This window comes from Anas platyrhynchos, chromosome 7 (assembly GCF_047663525.1).
Source record: "Anas platyrhynchos isolate ZD024472 breed Pekin duck chromosome 7, IASCAAS_PekinDuck_T2T, whole genome shotgun sequence".
Classification (NCBI taxonomy): Eukaryota; Metazoa; Chordata; class Aves; order Anseriformes; family Anatidae; genus Anas; species Anas platyrhynchos.
Window position 1 is genome coordinate 37965561 of NC_092593.1, and position 20646 is coordinate 37986206.

The 20646-nt window shown below is 36.4% G+C and overlaps 1 protein-coding gene across 13 annotated transcripts in view; it reads left to right on the forward strand.

The window, feature by feature from the left end:
* Positions 1-20646, forward strand: part of SLC39A10 (solute carrier family 39 member 10) — a 191241-nt gene that overhangs the window by 167176 nt on the left and 3419 nt on the right. For 11 of the 13 annotated variants that reach the window (XM_072040590.1, XM_038182339.2, XM_072040592.1 and 8 more), the window contains 8 exons: positions 2005-3078; positions 4146-4347; positions 10004-10173; positions 11142-11360; positions 12650-12770; positions 14424-14792; positions 16499-16579; positions 18088-18278. In XM_072040590.1, the coding sequence (XP_071896691.1) occupies positions 2005-3078; positions 4146-4347; positions 10004-10173; positions 11142-11360; positions 12650-12770; positions 14424-14792; positions 16499-16579; positions 18088-18278 (2427 nt within the window). The remainder of the gene's footprint in view (positions 1-2004; positions 3079-4145; positions 4348-10003; positions 10174-11141; positions 11361-12649; positions 12771-14423; positions 14793-16498; positions 16580-18087; positions 18279-20646) is intronic. The other 2 variants (XM_038182340.2, XM_072040595.1) reach the window with 1 other exon arrangement.

Sequence of the window (20646 nt, forward strand, 5' to 3'; positions counted from 1 at the left end):
TCTCACTGGAGATTCAAGCAATTGAATCTCCAGTGAGAGGTAAACTTTGGTCTTGTATATTTGTAGAGGTTAATAGAAGAATTTTTTTCCAGTCTAATGTGTTAAATCATTTATTAGCTATATAAAATTACTAAAAAGTAGCCCTTTTCCTTTTTGATTTCTTTGTCAACCTGTTGGAGGTATAAGAGCTTCCAACATTGTTGTGTGTGCGTGTGCATATACAACGTGATTGCAGGCACTTAAGCACAAAACATTGAGCTAATACTTCAAGAAGTGAAAATGGATTGAAAATGTTAGTGGGTCGCTATAAAGCACTTTTCTCATCAGGTTTTACAGAACACGGTTAGCAGCTGGGCTAGAGGACAAGTACACTTACCATTTCTTGTCTGCAACTCAATCTCGTTTTAGGATAGATTGGCCAGATCACTTGGCATCTTAGTGAAAGCACGGTCGGTCATACAGCTCTAGGTGAGGTACACATAGGCTACTAAAGCAATTATAAGTGTAGAACAAGATAAAAGCATACTTGATCTGTTTGCCTATTATTTTGTCCTTGCATTTGCTAGTTTTTGGCAGCATCTGGACATACAGAAGCAGAAAGATCTCAACTCCATCCACCTCTCAGCTCTCGTTTCCTCCTCAATCATATTCAGTATATAGCTAGTTATGTGTAAAAGCCCTACTTCTGTATATACTCATTTTTTTTCAGTCAACATTAAACCTCTCAGATTGATTGGGAAGCTCCATGCTTCTTCCTTTTTCTCTCTGTTTCTTTGCTGATAGGAGAGCATGGTTATCTGCTACCTGTATCTAGGTGAACTGGTGTAAATGATACACATTTCACCTTGCCTTGTACCAAGGTGAACAAATTAGGTGACAAATCAGGTGTCACTAGCAAGCCTTGGCAGTGTTTGGATGATTTTGTTAACATGTATTCTAGGGGATATTCTTTACCCAAAAATAAGTCTGCAGAAAATGAAGTCATAAAATGTAGTTATTGATTTATCTTTAGCTTTCAAGTTTGGTGTAAACTCACTAAATATAAACTTGGAATTTTTCTTAAAGTTTCTGTTAAAGTAATAATTTCAATTTTGTATTTTTGTTAGCATATTTAAACAAAGCTGATATGTTTTGTCAAGTAGCAAATTGTTTTCAACTCAGAATACGTTAAACTTGTGAAGTGTCTTCATCGTTATCTGATGTTGAATATTAAGTTATTTACATTTAATGCTAAATAGCAAATGACATTGCCTTGATGATGCAATTCCTGAAAATAATTGCAAACTACTCTGACTTAGTGTGTGGCAGCATAGAATCATGTTTTGAGTTGCCTAGAAAGGTTTCTGTAGAACCTCCTTTTTAAATTAACATCCACATAGATCTTTGGGACCAGTAAACTCATGCAAACAAAGTGCTAATAAATGTTCTTATCTTTAGTAATACATTTAAGTCAGTTATTGACGATTTATTTTTAAATCAGTAGTTACCTACTAAAATTGGGAATTGTGCAGTATGCGTATTTAGTGGAAGTAGTTTAGCTGTGCATAAGAGAATAAATGATGTTTGGATTTTCAATTGTTATCTTCTCACCATCCCCCTAAATAAGAAAATAGAGACAATAGTGTTATATTGAGCCCTTTTTATTCATTAAGTTGTTTTAATGAGGTTTTCAGTATTACAGCTTATCATAAGCATAGACGCCTCTGAAAATATACTGTAAATGTTCTGACTGACTGTAAATGTTTATCTTTTTCTTGTAACTGCCTCCAGTAAGTATGGCATGTAAGGCTACATATCTTAAATATACAGAGCCTGTGTTACTGTTGTGTAAGAGAATTATGTTAATACAATCTCTGCAGTAAAAATACTGCAATTGTTATTCTGTTAATGCTAATATCTAAAAAGATTTGTGAGTCTGTTAGTGCAAATAAGTACTGCAATGAGCATAATACCACTACTGATTCTGCTTTTACACCTAAGTGCTTCCCCTTGTGTTTCTTCTAGGAAACAGAGATGAAGGTACACATGCACACAAAATTTTGCATCATTTGTTTGCTGACATTTATTTTTCATCAGTGCAATCATTGCCATGAAGATGGACACGACCATGGTCCTGAAGAGGAACGTGTACACTACCATAATTACTATCAGATCTCGGAGGCACCCTACCACCAGAATGCAGGAACAGAGTCTATGCCGAGTAAATTTTCAGCTTTGGAAGCTGAAAATGAGCAAAAATACTACATTGAAAAGATTTTTGATCGCTTTGGTGAAAATGGAAGATTATCCTTTTTTGGCCTGGAAAAACTGTTAATAAGCCTTGGTTTAGGAGAAGTAAGAGTAGTGGTGATAAATCATGATGATATTGGCCATGATCATGTTTCTCACCTGTATGCTTTAGATGTACAGGAAGGAAAGCATTTTCACTCTCATAACCATCCTCATAGCCACTCAGATTCAGAAAATCAAACCATGGTTGGTATGGCTGCAAAGAGAAATCATAAATGTGACCATGAGAGAGATGCAGCTCTGTCATCTATAAAAGGTGATGGGAAACACATTCATGACCAGAGTCACCATCACCATCATCACCATCCTCATCTGCACCATCATCTTGACCATAATGGTACACATCATTCTCGCAATGATTCAGTTGGTCATAGTGAGCATGGAGAACAGAACCATGGACCTTCAACAGAGACAAACACAACACAGGATCAGCGTGAAAGAAAACAACGGAAACAGAAGAAGAAACGAAAGAAAATCAGTGAGACTTCAGGAGATACTACGCAAGATTATGCTCCAGATCATCATCCAGGTGATCAGTATGAGCACAATCGTGTTCATAAACATGATCACGTACATGATGCATCTCATGTGCATGTACACCATCATGAACACGGTAGTGATCATTCTACTAGTCACGGACATCAAGATTCCAGTCTAGGTAATGAGGATGGACATCACCATACCAGCAAGCGAGAGGCACCTCGCAAGCAGATGGGTGTAAGAAAACACACTACTTTTTCAGCACGTAGTCATAAGGATCATAATGAAGATGAACGTGATCGTGAAGAGGTGAGTATGAAATGGAGAACTGGCAAGTTCACCTTTGCTGTTGTTAAATAATAATTGAAGATATGTACCCACAAGTAAAGCAGAAGGAAATGTTTGTGTCAGTTACATAGTACGGGCAGAGTGAAAACACTAAGAGGTCGGTGCCACAATATTGAGTTTACTTTGTGAGTTTTCATGTCTGCCATCATCTATCTTTTCTTAGGGTATCTTGCCTGCTTATCTGTGTTTAAAGATGATACTTCAGATTTTCTAAGATACCTTGTTTTCAGTTGGTTGTGTTTGTTTGTTTTTTCCCTTCCCAAAATTCATGAGCACCTTTTCCCCCCCCCCTATGTTTTTTGGACTTCTTTCTGAATCTAAGATTAGTAACCTTTTTGGAAACCATGCAGAGACTTTTTCCTAAAAGAAACACATGTATATTTTCCAATGTGTCTGTACTTTCTTTGTCCTAAAAGAATGTGAAGCAATGTAGATGCAACTTCTGTAGTACTGTGCTTGGTGTAAGCCTATTCTTCCATTTTTCCTTTCGGCATCCACTGTTTCTGCCAGGACCTTAAGTTCACTTTTCCTTCCCCCTCACAGTTAACTACACAAGCAGGATGGTTTGATACCATGATTTTTAATGTAACAGGATAAAAAAGGTTGGAGTGAATGCTGAGTTAGAGATTTACAAGTGAAACTCCAAACACAGAAGGTTAATAGGTAGAGAGGAGTATTAGAGAACTTATTCTGGATTTTTGTTCTTCCACTCTTTTTCTGTTGTTCTTTCTTCAGTGCTTGTACTTGTGTGATTGCAAAGAATATGGATGCTCATTTTGATTGACATTTATCAAAAATTATATAGGTGTTTGGAGACTGAATTGTATAATACCGATATACATACTGCTTGTTTCCCCTCATACATTTTATGCCTTTAGGCGTGTTTTAGCTCTGATGGAATGTTGTGGGACAGAGTTTTTTGCTTTTCCTTTGTGTGTTATGAAATTATAAGCTAAATTTTCCACAACTATAGTTTTTAATGAAATAGTTGCTTTCACATTTAATTTCTTTGTACAATTTGCTTGCAGTGCTTGAATGTAACCCAGCTGCTACGACATTATGGTCTGGAAACCAGCTCTCCAATATCTCCTGAATTGTTTACATACATGTGTCCTGCTCTGCTATACCAAGTTGAGAGAAGACTTTGTATTGTACATTATGATGAGCTTGAAGATTTTATGAAAAGTAAAACTGCATCAATTCAGAATAAAGATAAAACAGGTGCTTCAGGTAGGTGTGTAACGTCCAAAGGCTTTCAATTTTTTTTGCATTGTGAATATCAACTTTGAAAAAAAGGTTGAAATGTCATACAACTTAGCATTGACTGCATAGTAAAGGAGTGGTTGAAATTTAACATATCAGAAGAAATTTGAGACAACGTTTGTTTAAGTCAGGAGACATAGCATCCTGTTTGGTGCTATCATAGCTTCTCCAAAATGACCATGGCTCAGGAAACCACCTTTTTTCTTACCTTTTATTATTTACCTTTTTAATGTCATAACAGACATTTTGGCCTGGATTCTTCCCACCTATATTTAGATATTGGACTCTTAGTAGGAGTATAGGCAACATGCAACATCGTTGGAGGTAAAAGCACCTTTAGAGATGCACGTCTGCTCACAGTTCAGATTGTTTCCATCATTCAAAGTGTTACGTCTTTTTCATAAATTATAATGGAACTGTTGACAGATGTTTTACTGCAGTAAACTATTATAAATCTAAAAAGTATTGGGGACATGAATATTGATTAGTACATAAGCGTGTATTAACAAAGAATGCAGTTCTAGTAATTATTTTTAATGACTCCAGCATCATTAAGAAAGATTAGCTTGTTACATGTAAATCTCCTATGGAGAGACGGTATCTCATTTACTGTTGAGATGGCTGTAAATCAGATATACTGTATGTGTTTTGTGTGGCAGCAAATCACTTGTTTTCTGGGGTAGTCTCATTGTAGTAAGAGTTGACCCTTGCCTTGTCTTATTATCAAGCGGATTTGTAGAACGGCTTTAAGCATTTTCTGCCAATTAAGATGTTGAAACCATGCACGAAGCTGTCATGTTGCACATATTTTGAACCAGTTTAATTAGAAAGTTTATGCAGCTGAGTGCTTCTTTTAAAAAGAACTCATTTTCTTTCTATATAATGAGGAAGAGAGTTGATGAATAACTAGGCATGAAGATCCTTTAACATTTGACGAGACTTAATTAGCAAAATAAGTGAACCTTACTGTGGACATTTAACATGTTTTTTGGTATTTTGAGTATAAATAACATTAGCCAGTTAATTGTAAACAAAAAAAATTTCACTTAATTTGGCTCTGTAAACAAACAGTAACTTCTGAAACAGGTCAACTTGATGTAGATAATGATAAATCATGATATCTAGCAATGTCATGTATACTGTTCTACTAACTAGAATGAGACTTCAGGTGATGTAATAATCATTTTTGCTTTTTAAGTAAGGAAGTGAATCACAAAATAACAAGTCTTAACTGGTATTTGAGGGTTGAGGGAGGCGTGAGATGAATGTCAGAGTAACTGTTAACCTGTAGGTTGTGAGATTCTGCTAAAACAAAAATGTGTTCTTGCCCAGGTTAATGTAAACTTTCTTAGATAGAAATGCTTATCAAAGTTAGAAGGATGCAGATTTTTTAAAAAACACTAGATATTTGATTTTTTTTTTCTTCAGTATTAATTACACCTTCCCAAATATGCAATAGACTGGTGCTGCTTCTATTCACTTACAGTAACTTGTAAGGTTTTCATTGGGTCTGTCAATTTTCTAAAGCAAAATAATTTAATTAATAGGTGACCAAAAACTTAGATGACCATGCTGACTTTTGTACCTGTAATTGTGGATAATTCTGTAAGATCTTCTAGTAGAGGATTTTCAAGGGCTTTTTATCTACAACTGAGTTTTCATGGTGTACCTATCAGCATTATCATCATGCAGGGTTCCTAGGCAATTCAAAAGTAAGCGTGCATCCGAATATGAATCAAACTAATCTCTTTGATTACTGAACTTCTAGATACTTAACAGGGCTGTACTGAAGAGGGTTGTATGATGTTATTTTCCCCCTCTAACTTCTCATCGTAACTCCACCTGTTATGCGTACCCAGACTCTGTGTGGACTGTCTAGCTGCTGACACACAGCTGTCAGTCAGCAAGAGAAATAGATCCTGAATGTGGTAAAACTAGTGAAGCTTTTCATTTAATTTAATTTTTTCAGTTTGAATGATTGGGAATCAGTCAGTAGACATATTCTTCACGTTGGAACATAGAATCGGCTTTCCAGATTTGAGAAACACCATGTTGTTCCTGTACTTTGAAATCATTTGGGAACGTATGTTGCTGTAGTTACTGGACAAACTGCCGCTTGTATATTTTTTTTCTTTTCTTAGTTCAGTTCACTGAAATCATTAGATCTACAGCTGTCACTTGGTTGACTGTGAACAGATTGATGCTACCACAATTGCTTGATTCAGTTCTTCAGAAGCAGGGCCAGAAATTGTAGCAGCTCACTGTTAGCATGAATGGTGTAATTGCCATAGGTATTGGCGAGGGTCTCTTAGTGTGCTTGTGCTATGTACCTATAGACTAGAGCCATGTTTACATCTCAAGTGAAAGAAGTTACATTTGAGAATATAATTCACCTACTTGTCTATGAAATACTGTAATGTATACCTGGATTGAGAACCTAGCCTCTCCCAAAAGGGGCAGCACTGAGATACGATGAAAGTAAACAATGAGCAAATTTTTCAAGTCAGGGGTCAGCTAGAGCTGCTGTTTAAAGGTATTTCAGATCAGACAGCATTCCCTGGACCTTACCATTCCCTGAATGCAGGAAGGCTTTGCTGCACTGGAGCCTTGGTATTAGCTTGCTTTCTTCTGAAAGCTTGCAGATAGGTAACTTTTCTCAGCCTTCTAAGGAATCTACCTTGCTGTCCTTCTGCTCTGTTGTAATTTACAAATAGCTCTGCAAATGTGACGCAGAGCAGCCGTCTTCTGTTGGCTATGCAGTGTTTGAACAGAGGTCCCTCACAGAGGAAATTTTTGGATCACCTCCCTCTTATTTTTTTTCCAGAAGAAAATTATAAACCAGTACATAATAACTTCACTTCATTGACCAAGCCTTATCCAGTATTCCTTGGGCTGTTACACACCAAGATCTTTTATAACTTACGAGCTATTGCAGTGTTCTTAATACTGCATGTTAGGCCTATTTCCGTAATATTTTAGTGTTTTGGACACTGCAGCTGTATGAAATCATTCAATAAAATTTTGTCAGATTTTTTTTTCAGAGGTCTTAATGTAGTCCTTTTCATCTCAGGAGATGACTTTATCAGAATAAGTTTGTACATGTATGTAACTGTGGGGTCATATGCTGTTTTTGTGTATATTTCTTGTCCTTTGATTTGATGGCAACCTTTTGCTGATAATTTTGGATCCATACCTTTTTAAAGAGTTTAAACAACTGTTTTAACAGCTGCTGATTTTGACCATCAGCTTCGGAGTGGGGCACAGTTTCTGTATTCTCATTCTCATGTGCCTCACCTTAATCGGGGTGCCATATTTAGGTACTCTATCACTCAAAAAGGTATGTACGCCCTTCAGAGATGCGTCTGCCAAATCTGTGCCATGACAGCCAGTATACATAGCCTCCGTTTTTGGTCTCCATGTAAGGCTGCCGTTAGTGCCAGGTTAAATGACCATCAGAACATCTGTGTCCTGCCAACTGGCTGTTAACTTTAATTTGGGCTACTTGAGCATGCATGTTACGATTTGGTATTGGGTTACATGTCCATCTCTGCTGTTCCTTTCAGCAGGGCTTGTTCATCAAGTGTACATGATTGAAGTGCTCTGGGGATGATTCAGGGTTGTGTAGCGACAGTATTTTGGTTTGCAGGGTCCTGCTTCCACTCTACACCTACTTCGTATTCTGTTTTCTGACTTATGTTCTTTAGTTCCTCATGTGATTGCAGTCCTTGTCTTTTCACCAACTCTGTTTTCTTCTCAGTGTCAATCCCCATTCTAGTATATGCTGCATGCTTTCTAAATCTTTTTCCAGTCAGTTTCTCCTGTTGGATATGTTCTTGTAACCTGTGTGTTTGAATTGGATTGTTTCCTTTTCTGCACTGTCATGGGAGATACAGACTTGGTAAGAATGAGTATCCCCCAACATGGGTGAAACAGCAGATCTTGTAAGTTTTGATGTTGAACCAGACAGGCTGCAGCAGACACACTTCTAGTGGCAAAGTCTTGTTAAATCTGATCTGTTGCATTTTTTTGTACAAATAGAATTATTGGGACATTTGACTGCTGAGTGATGCTCATTGAAATTCATAATCTTCCTCTCTTCCCATCTTCCCACACCCATTTCCCAAGGTGTTTTTCCCTTCTTGGTGAAGAATGAGCAGAACTTCACAAACTGTGAGGGAAGTCAGATCCTGTACCAAAGTACAGAGGCACTAATGATTTTAAAATCAGAAGTTGCTAACTTTCATCGAAGCTTGCAAATTGCGTAGACGTTTTTGATAAAGAGTGAAGCTAGGAAGAAAACTGGAAATACCTAAAGCATTTAGATTAAACCTTGGAACAAATAATTAAAAAGTTCAGCTTCAGGAAATTATGTTGTTGGAAGGTCTCAGCCCAAGCAGTTACCATTTGTAAAATGGGAGCCTCTAATGAAAATTGTTCAGCAGAGGTAACTTAGCTCACTCCATGTCATTGTAACATGTTACTTTGCATAGTGACATGATCACACTATCAGTGTCACAAAAGTTTGTTTCTTTTCTTTTTCAGTTATATTTACAGATAATACCATATGTGAATATTAGTTTAATAATTCTCCATGTAAATCTCTAATTTGTGTTGTAAATACATTTCTATTTCTGTGTGTATTGCTGTGATATTGAAAAGAGGTAAATCATTAATACATGGAGCCAGCAACTATTCCTGTCTTTGGGGCTGTGAACCTTATGAACTGTACTATTGGTACTAAACATTTCTTAACTGTTCTTTGAAGTTTCTCTGATAGGACAAAAAAAAAAGTAGAAGAAAGTATTTTCCTAGGCTGAGATTCTGACGGCAAGAGGCATGTTTCATTGTTCTCAGAATCTGTTTCTTCTGTCATTCCTTCTCATGTCGAAATTGGCACATCTTTAATTAGCAGGATTATGTTGATTGTACCCTGTGCCATTATCACTGTTTCTTCCAATGACGACAGTAGAGATCCTCAGAAAAATGCGAACTGTTTCTTGTCGGTAGCAAGTTGCTTTCAGTTCTTTTTAAGTCCTTAGCATTTGATTTTAAGGTTTCTCTGTCAAAGGTTGAGTCTTACGTTTTTTTTTCTCATAAGTAAAAATGTATTTTTCAGAGCACCAGATGAAGAGAATGGTGCCTAACTGAACATGTTACTCCTACCAAAGGGAAGGAAGTATTTACTCCACCTACAATTTCCATCAGAATATAATTGAAAACAAATGTTAAACATGAATTAGTGCCCATAGAGTCATAGTAAGTTGAAAAAAATAGCCAAGATGTTTTCCAGCATGAAATCTGGGGTTTTTGTGTTTCATGAATAGACTGCAGAGCTAAGCTGGGAGCTTGCAGTCAGGAAGAAGAGCTGGGCTGTTCTTTCCCTTAGCTGATTGTCTTCTAACATTTTTCGATCTATTGTGCAGCGAATAAGCCCGTGTGTCTTTTGCTGTGGACCTGAGTACTAAAGGTACTTCATATTTTCAGCACCTTTTGAATGAACAATCACCCGAGTTAGGTTAAAGGAAAGTCACCTTCTTAAGACACAGTTGAAAGTCATTAATCCGTCTTTAAAGTTTTACAATTATTATTCTGATAAGCTTTCTGTATCCATTTCTTCCCACAGCCTGGTTTTGTGGTATCATCTCTATCACCGTCATTAGCCTGCTTTCCTTGCTAGGTGTGATCTTGATTCCCATCATTAACCAATGGTGCTTCAAATTTCTTCTAACTTTCTTGGTAGCTCTGGCTGTAGGAACAATGAGTGGAGATGCTCTACTCCACCTGTTGCCACATGTAAGTATTGCTTTCCTTACCTTTTATTCAAGTGCATATAGAATTTAGAAGGAACTGTTTGACAAGTGTCAACTAACAAATGGTCACAGCTGTAGATTGGCTTGGCTGATGGACATCCTGAAACAGTATTTGAGCCTTGCCATTAAAAACAAAATATATGCGTGTTACTAATAAATGTAATTGCAGTTGCATATTCATAACCTAACTTTAAAAATATTTTAAAATGCCTGAGACCAAGAAGAGCACTTTAAACTTAGTGGTGTTACTTTCTTTTGATACTTGTGTATCAGTACCACCTTAAAGTGTTTCAGGGGATACAGCTTACTGATTACTAGCTTTTGGGGAGAAATTGACTTCTAATGTAATGAATCAAGAAATTGCCCAAACTCTAGGGGAAGGTAAGCAGTTTTTAATTTGTGACAGTATGCCGTAATTGTTAGAAAAAAAGGAAAATGTGTTTTAAAACTTACCTTTATCCTTTGAACAAAAAGACTAACATTAATGTTTTCTTTTTGTAAACTTTAATACAGATTTTTTTACATATATATATTAATTTGTATTGCAGATCAGAGTTAAGTTTATAGTTGATTGTAATAGTTAAAAACATGATGCTTGGTTGTTAGTGGGACAGTAGCAACAGTAACTGTGTGATTTTCCTAAGTGTTCTCAGTTCTAGCATTTAGCACTTTTTAGTCAGAAAAGAAGCTGAAGCTTCTTTGTTTTTCCCCCCTTCTAAAAATTACCCAGAGGAATATTAGAGTAATAAACAGTCTAATGAAGAGTATTAGAGTAATAAATAGTCTAATGAAGATTTTCTGTGGTAAAACATACCTGTATGACAATAATCTTCTAAAGGGTTTTGGTACTACTTTTCTGAAGAGGCTACGTATTGTGTCATCTGAGGTCAGAGCCGTTCCAGTCTCCCAGTTGCACCGGGTCACGCAGTGTTACTGCTTTCTCTCCTTTAGTCACATGGAGGCCACAACCACAGCCACCACCATGGCCAAGGTCACGTTCATGAACACAGGCATTCTCATCGACATGCCCACCCACATGGAATAGGGACTGAAGGCTTTCTAGAAGAAAATGATCCAGTGTTGAAAGGTCTTGTGGCACTTGGAGGCATTTATGTCTTGTTCATCATTGAACATTGTATAAGAATGTACAAGCATTACAATAAACAAAAGGTATGCAGTGAAATTGTGTGCTACTTGAAAAAAATCTTTTTACCTGAATGTATCTTCGTGAGTGTTGAGAAATTGTCTGCGTGATTCATTATTCTGTGTGTATTATATATATATATATCTTATATATGTGTATATATATATATATATAAGATATATATATATGTCTCTTATATCTTTTATAAATATATACACATATTTAAAATGTGTGTTCCATTTGATTTCATGTGAGGAAACCCTTTCTAAAACAGGTTGCTTTTCTTAACAAAGTAATCTAGGGAAACAAAGTAGACATCAGATGGGGAAAATACCAGGCTTTTGGCAACATCCACTGAGGTATATCTCTAAATATAAGAAATTATAGCTCCTTCCTCAGAATGCTATGATCTCTTTGCAAAAATACAAAAGGAGGTATGTAAGAAAGAACTGATAATAGAGCAAAACAATTGTCAGACAATTTAGGAGAAATGCAACTGTATGCTCTCAACTAATAATGCCAGTGTAACAGCAGTAGTCACAGTAGAAAATTGCAGACCTTCTGCTTTTGGTACAATGTCATTTAAATTGTTACTTGCTTCCCTGAAAAGAAAGGATTGGATTTTTAGGTCTGGAAGCAGGCTGTAATCATGGTGGTGGTATAAAAGGAGATTGAGTACTTGCAGCGGTATGTAAGTCAGTGGAAATTCAAGCCACCGAAGAGCCATATTATTTCAGCAGTCGTTATTAAGTACACTTTTATGAAAATGACTATAACTGCTTCTCCCAGAAAGAGTGAACAAAAATTGCTCCAGTTTCATTCACATCAAAATTGCTGCTTCATCTGGACAGGCAGCAAAAGATTTTCTGTGTTGGAGGAGGCATTTCTTAGATCTTCTGATGAAAAGATAAAAGCTATTACATATCTCTAAGATTAATTAAATAGTTAAATCTCCTAAGATGCTTTAGCAAAACTATAATCCTTGCGGTATGGGGTGCGCACAGGAAGATGGCAAGCTTTTCTCTAAAGGAAAATATGAGGAAGTTGTAGGAGTAGAAACTTCTAAAATTGAACAAAACAGGAGCTGTTCTTGCTGCATGCTTGCTTTCTTGAACAAAATAAGTGAATGCAATGACTCCAGGTATGTGTTTCTTGGCTGTTACAATGTTCTTTGCAATTATGTACTCTGTTACTGGAGTGAAACTGTGCATGTGTGTGGTAGTCTGTTTTTAAGATGTTTTTTGGCAATGCTTCATTTTTTTCATTTCTGTTGACGTCCTTTTACAAATCCAATGTCAATTGTTTCCTGTTGCAGAGTCAGCAGAAATGGTGCAAGAAAAAGCAGACTGAAGAATCACCAATTGGAAGGAAACTCTCAGATCACAAATTAAATAATAGACCAGATGCTGACTGGCTTCAGCTCAAACCCCTTGCAGGTAGCTGTTTATTTTCAGAATTTTTTCTGATTATGACATTCCAAGTAATGGCTTGTAACCTATGCTTGTAACCTATGGTATGTAGCATGTAACCTCTTGTACAGTTGTGCTGCTATTATGTAAATCATTGTTAATAAGGCTTAATAGACTTTCCCCATGCTATATATATTTTGTTTTTCTGAGATCTGAGACTACCATGAACACTTGCTAATATACCCTACAAATGGTTCTCAGACTTACGAAGCAGTCAGGGTTTTTGGGTGGCTGTAATTCTTTAGTTTTGTTAAGCACATGGTTAATCTGGGCCCAGCTAGCTCAGACTTGGCAAAAACTAGATCAAAAATTAACACACACAATTTGAAAGATGATATGCTGGTACACTTTAAAGATTCTATTCTCTGACCAATTACAATTTGGCCAAGAAAGCTAAGCAAAATTAATTTCTTGTAATGTAATCAAGTATCTCTGATTTTCTCAAGGATGTTTCTCAAGGATCCAAAATAATTTTCATATGCTATTCCTTCATGATAATCTGAATGCTTGTGCAGTATGAACTCAGAAGGAATGCCATAGCACACGAGAAGGGGAAGAGCTTTGCTTTGTAAACTTGCCTTCCAGTTGCCAGTGTGGCTGCTGAATTCATTGGTTGATGAAGAATGCATGCGCTATAAGTTATACAAATGCAATTTTGTTAATTTGAATGGTTCGTTGTAGGGAGTGTTAGGTCTGCAGCCTTCTCCATTCAAACAACTTAAAATGAGATTTGGAGAACTGACATAGAGCAAAAAGACTTAGACAGCCTCCAAATTATGTTTAAGAGCTTGTTTATCTAGAAACTCATTGTCTGCTGCATAGGTACTCTGTGCCATTTTAATAATTCCCTCTACTCCCTCTACTTTTTTTTTCTGACTCTTGAATATTTTTGTTCAGTTATTTTAAGCTAATAAACTCATTGTCCATAAATGTTTTTTTCTATAATTGTTTTTGTCTCCTAGAGCACATATTGCCCCTTCCTTTTATTTAACAGTATTTCAGAAATACTAGTAAACTTAAAATTTATACACGCAAGCCTTCTGCATTGTTTTCAGTTTGTCTGTCTTTATAAAAATGGCTTTGGTTGCTGGCAGGGTAATGAGCTACATTAAAGGAGTTTCCTGTATGACACAAGTGTCTGTCACAAAGACAGTTGCAGTACAGAAGCAGTTTAAAGATCTGTTGTATCAGCGGCAGATCCTGGTATGCTTCCATGTTCTGTATGTGCAGCGTTCCATCTGCAGCGTGTGAGACGTTATGGTGCTGGCAATTCTCCTTTTCAGTGTTCAACCACAAACTTTGTCAGTAGCAAAGTCATAGATGTACACCTAGTACACCTAGGTCAGGCTAAAGCAGACTTCGTGTGCAATGGGTGCATAGCTGCTGCCTCACAGTGGAGACTTTTAGAATGCTGTATATGCAAATCACTGAAAAATAGGGTAATGGAATTTATTTATTCATTGACAGAATGTTAATCACACAATTATTAGATTAGGATGTGTTAAAACACTATTTTTGCTTTCACAAAGCAAGTAAATTCTTGGCTTAATGTTGCAGTAGTAGCTGGATATATTCTAATAAGAATTAATGCAGTGTTTCTCTCAATTGACTACAATGCAGGAGCAGATGACTCGGTTTTATCTGAAGATCGATTTAATGAAACTGAACTGACTGACTTAGATGGCCAGCTGGAATCCCCTCCCAAAAACTATTTGTCTGTAGAAGAAGAAAACAACGTGCACCATCCTCACAATGATGTTACACGTGCTGCTCAAGAGCATGATGTTCACGATTCAGAGTACGACAGCCATGGTGAAGATAAAATGATAGCTAGGAAACACAGTCACCACTGGCATCACAAACATTCGCATCATTCCCATGGCCACTGCCATTCTGGAAAAGACCTGAAAGATACAGGGATAGCTAATATTGCTTGGATGGTAATTATGGGAGATGGAATTCACAACTTCAGCGACGGCTTAGCAATAGGTAGGCAAAAACATGGAGTATTCTTCAACAGTTTTTCTCCTCATGTTGAGTAACTTTGGTCGCATTTTACTTATTAGTGATCACAGATTTCCAGTTAGCTTCTGTGGTTACTGGCATTGTTTCTTCTCCTTCAGAGCAGGAATTAAAAGGCCATCAGTTGTAATTGTCATCTTCCTTCTGTTAATATTCAGTGACTGCTTCCACCAAGATTACTTTGTTGGCATTAGTAACAGTAGCAATCTGTTAGATAAGATAGGTGCCGAATAACTTCCTTGTGAATTAAGGAGCACCGGTAGTGCATATTTGTTGTCTGGGTTTCAGTATTTGCCTCAAAGTAAGACAGAAGAAATGTCATTTGTTGTTACTTATATTTATTTATAATAATAATAGGAATATTATCATGAACACCTAAATATTGTATTAATAAATAAGTCAGGTACTCCTGACTCCACATGTATGCATTAATAAATGAGTCAGCTACTCAAAAAAGTACTCCTTAGGATAATTTTATTCTTATTTCAGCAAAGTATTATTTTGGATTACAGTTAGTATAGATTTATGTCTAGCCAAATGTAGATTAAACTACCAAACAGAGAAATAGGAACAATTACAAATTTGATTAGATTACAACTTCAATTATTTTAAACCTCTAAATGTGATTTGAACTGTGAAACACATTAATTTTAACACATCATTACAAGTCAAAAGAAGCATAGGGGATTATCCTTTATTAGGGTTTTGAGTTAACAATGGAATCTACTACAGTATCTCCACTTTCTCTTTTTCTAATTTAAAAAGAAACCATATTTAATAAAAATCAACTTATTGCTTTATTTTTCATGTTGAATTGATAAGGCATTTTGACAGTGGCTTCTAAGGCCAAAAAAGATCACTACACCATCTGTTGAAAGCTTCACTGTATTAAAACTCCATTTCTAAATATTTCTGTGTCAAGCCCAACCACCTGATTGGTACAGTTTTAGAAATGTTTGTATTAATCTTTTTAATGTATATCAAGTTAGGAGGAATCCATACTTCTCTGAGGAAAGTTAAATTTCCTCTATCTTAAGGTTGTGCCTTTTTTCTACTTTATTTAGTGTTTTGACTGCTCACTACAGGCTCTTCTTGTACCTTTCTCAGCTATAGTACAGAAATTTAACATCAGTTTTCTCATCTCAGAATGATTTAAGGCATGAACTTAAAGTTGAATTAAATTAGCTTACACAAAAGTTACTAAAAAATCTTGCACGAGTTTTTCTCCTTATTAACTTCCAAGTTAGGCTTATTCCTGTTGCTGAAAAAAAATCATGCTTTAGGAATAAGCATTAAAGAAATAGAGAGCTTGTGGATTACAAGAGTTTGGATTTCCAACCTGGAAAGGAGAGAGCTATCCTGTTGCTCATGTGCACTCATAATTACCCTAATAAACTTGAGATGCATTCAAAATGTAAAAATGATGCAGTTTATTAGCTTGTTACCTTTATGTCTTGCAGTTGTGTTCTATCTCAGGATTTGCGCTTCAGATGAACTAAGCAATAAAGTACACAGTGCTAATGCACATCCGGGATACTTCCAGTGTAATGAAAAAAGCATTAGTGTGCATTTTAGCAAACAAGTGTAATTTTAAGAAGTCTTTTGATGAAATTTGCTGCGTTGAAATAGTAAAATACCATTTGTATCTTTCTTTAATTTATTTTTTCTTCCAGGAGCAGCTTTTAGTGCTGGACTGACAGGAGGAATCAGTACATCTATAGCAGTATTTTGTCATGAGCTTCCCCATGAATTAGGTAACTAATTGTATAAACTGATGTGTCTCATCTTCAGCTGGATGAAATATGTTTCTAAAAGCTGTTGTGATACTTATCCTGGTAAGCGTAATGCAGTGCTGTTGCTGTAAGGGTGACCAGAACTTCCAGGAGTGATTGAGTAGTATTATTTCAGTGTACATAAAGAGAATATTAATACAAGATTAGTTTGTCAGGCATCTAGCTACAGCTGTTCTGTGAAGTGATTTTGAATGTGTTTTAAAAATATTCTTAGGAGTATAGAGTACATGTTTTTGGTGTTACACCTCTGCAGTTTATATAGTTTCATACTAGTCCACATGGCACTGTCTTTAAAAAACAAACAAACAAAAAAACACCACAAAACAAAGTCACACATCCTATGGTATATTACAGAAGGTTAAATGAATTAGCAAAATTCTTTGTGGAGATCTTTAGAAGATGCTTCCTACCAGTTATCACCAAGTCCAGTGGGTGTAGATGACTATTTAGATAAGTCCTGTCGGTATTGGATTATTATTCAGCCTGTAACCTGAAATTGTGCTGGATTAAACTGTGTGTGTAATCACAGTCAAATACCCATCGAGGTGACAGGTGAAAAGAACTTTACATAGGTAAATACTAAGCACAAGGTAAGTAATGGGTGCGGATGGGACAATAGAGAAGATATTCGTGGTGCTATACTACAGACAGTATTGCTAATACCATAGTTCACTGTATATGCTGTGGATTCTGATTCAAGATTGAGCAATTAATTTCTAGAATATCCAACACAGGAATAATATATTCATTACCCTATTAACTATGTATCATCTTTCACTCATTCATAAGAGTTCAGTTTGAAGAGAGTAAAACTACTAGCTGGTTAAGAGCTGAAAATTTAGATCTTTATAGATCTACCTCCATCAGCAATTTTAGCAGAGGTGGTCTGAATTCAAAGTAACGCAGGTTTACCTGGCATATTTTAAACCAGCAAGCATTCATGAATACAAAGTCATTCCTTCTGAATGTAACTGTTCCTTTTCTTAGCACCTTACTTCTCAAATTCATTGTAACCTGTGGGAACTGATGCCTCATTATCCTCTTGAATTTACAGGGTAAGATGTATATAGGTAACAGGCACTGGTCAAAACTAAACCTCTGTTTTCATGTGCAATGACCAACCTGTGTGGAGTAAAGGCAAGTCTGTCTACAGACGTATTCTGTGGGAGTACCAGATCTAGATTCCTCTATTAACCTTTAACAGTTAATCACTAATACCTTTCTGTCAATCAGTACGATGAAGAGATGCCTTCAAATCATAATGTAACCAAGGACTTGCTGCACAAAAACCGTTTTGTTATAAGAGCTTTTTCATAATCCTGTTGCCCAATCTTCCTTTGAGCCTCTAGCAGCATTTTACTTTGGCAGTGCCTTGGATTGCTGAGATAGGTAAATTAGCCTACATTTACTATATTCTTTCCTAGAGACTACCAATACTAAACTTACCCTGTCTGCTCTCTCCTCCTCAGGTGATTTTGCTGTGCTTCTTAAAGCTGGCATGACGGTAAAGCAAGCTATTGTGTACAACCTCCTGTCTGCCATGATGGCTTACATCGGGATGCTGATAGGCACAGCGGTGGGACAGTATGCGAACAACATCACCTTGTGGATCTTTGCGGTCACTGCAGGCATGTTCCTCTATGTGGCACTGGTTGATATGGTAAGGTGATTATGGTTCTGTCTTCTTGGCATTCCCTGCTTCAAGCTAGGATTTGAAATGGCACCTACCACGGAACATTTTTTGTTGTGACAAATACCTTCCGCGTACATTTGTGCTGACTATCTATTTTCAAACCACTTGTTGTTTTTTAATTTTTTAACAACTTCCCCAGAAGTTAACTGGTACAAAATGGTGTTTGATTCTCACTGGTAGACTTGTCAAAGCAAGCAGGCATCTTTCAGTTAGTGTAAGCCACAGACACACATAGGCTTTGGGTTTCAGCAGTTCTTACTGGAACTGCATCACTTCTTTGTCACTGTTCATGAGGCTATCAGGTGTCTGATGTGCTCTGAGGTGGGCTGATTGCATTAGTCTCCTGGTGCTAAGTAAAGCAGGTGATGTTATGAAGATACCTCTCCCCTCAGACTCTGTGGCCAGTAGTTGCTACTTCCTAGCCTGGTTTCTCACCCATAGTGGTATCCTTGAAGCGTTAGCTAAGGCTGCTGAAAACAAAGGTTCTGTTTCTGATAAATTTGCTGATATCACAGAAGCTGTCTTGGCAAAGAAAGTCAAAAATGGGACATTTCTTTTCATTATACAGAACTTTAGTAAATACACTCTAGTGATGAAGTCATTCTATTGTAAGGTAAATGAGCCCTTTCCAGGCTTGCTGAAGAGAGTGGCTGCTAAGTCGAGAATGATTTTTCATGCAACTTCAGATGTTCAGCTCTAACTTGTAATTACTGAATAATCCCTTGTTTTAAGTTTTGTGGCTGGTACTTTTTTCTTACACGTGCCCTGACTGAAGACAGCAAAGGAAAGGCAGTACTTTCATTCCTTTATTGTTTGTCATTTTCCTTGGTCATTGTAGCATCCAAATAATGAACAACTTATGGTCTGACTCTAAACAAGAGCAGGAAAGCGTCTGTGTGACACACTTGAAACTGTACCACATTTTTGTATTGATGTTTCAGTAATCTAGTTACCTGTCAAAAACCTTGTTTTCAGAGTTTAGTCCTTCCCTAGCTTAACAGAGGTTCACTAAGGTGCATTTTTTATCTGTTCCTTACACCAGCCCATTGAGAATGGACCTTCTGGTATTCTTGCATCTGATTGTCCTGCAATTTCTCTAATTACGTATTTTCTAACACAAAATAAAAGATGCTGTTCTTCAGTAGAACCTGAAGCAGGGATATTTTCAAACCTCCAGGCTTTCCATGACCTCCACAATAACTTCATGTGGTGATAACTATCAGAAAAACAATCATAAGGTCTTCTCTCCTGACACTGCCGTTATGGTTTGAGTGGGTACATTGGATTTTCCTAAATTCCTCCCTAGTCCAACTTGAATCAATTCATCTTACTGGCAAATAAATATATTGTTTTTAATTTCTGATATCTCTAGGGCTGAAGCTATAACCTGTCAACTTCAAGATGGTGGTTTTTTTTTTTATATTGACAGGACCAGTCTCACTGTGTGCTCCCTAAAATTGGTCATATCAATATAAAGCTTATAAAGTGAAATATTTAGTAATCTACAAGTGACGAACCTTTTCATACCAGTTTATTTATATATATACATACACACACACACACACACACACACGCATATATATATATGTATATTTATATTTAAATTCTCAATGGGTCAATTTGTCGGCTTTTCAAAATACAGTAATGCAAGACTAGATGGGTAATATATTTATCTCTTCAGCTGATTCGATGCTCTGATAATTTGTCTGTTGCACAGTATTCAGGTACTTGGAATAACCAAAACAGTTACAGCCTATTTAATGAAGAGCAATATTAGAGACTTGTGCTGTATACTACCTGAAGTTTCTGTTCTGTATAATGTTTTTCTATATTAAGTATGCCTTAAATTAATTTCTTTGTTTACCTCATGCTTTCCTGAATTAATTTATTCACACAACATTTTGTTATTTTTGTCGTCTTTGTGGTTTTGTAAAAAACTTCATAAGATTTATTTCTACATCTTCTAAGTCTGCTCTTGGCCCTTTTGTCAGTACTACTTAACTTTTCTTCATAGGTGAGGAACAGGAAGAACTTTCAGATTTTTTTTTAATACATGTACCTAGTTTTCTCTTGATTTAGTTGTAGCGTACAGATTGATTATTCCCATACTTAAGAGGAAATATATGTGAATGTGTAAGCATGTAACATGACAAATAAATGGCTGAGTTATCAGTTAAGTCATTATAAAGGGTATGTTTATAGCAATGTAATTACTGTAGCAATAGTAAAAACTTTTATTATGTTTATTTGAGCATGGCTAGTTTTAACTAACTAAACAAACTTGAGAGAGCAGAGTTCAGACAATACTGACCTGGTCCTTGTCCTGAGAAACTTA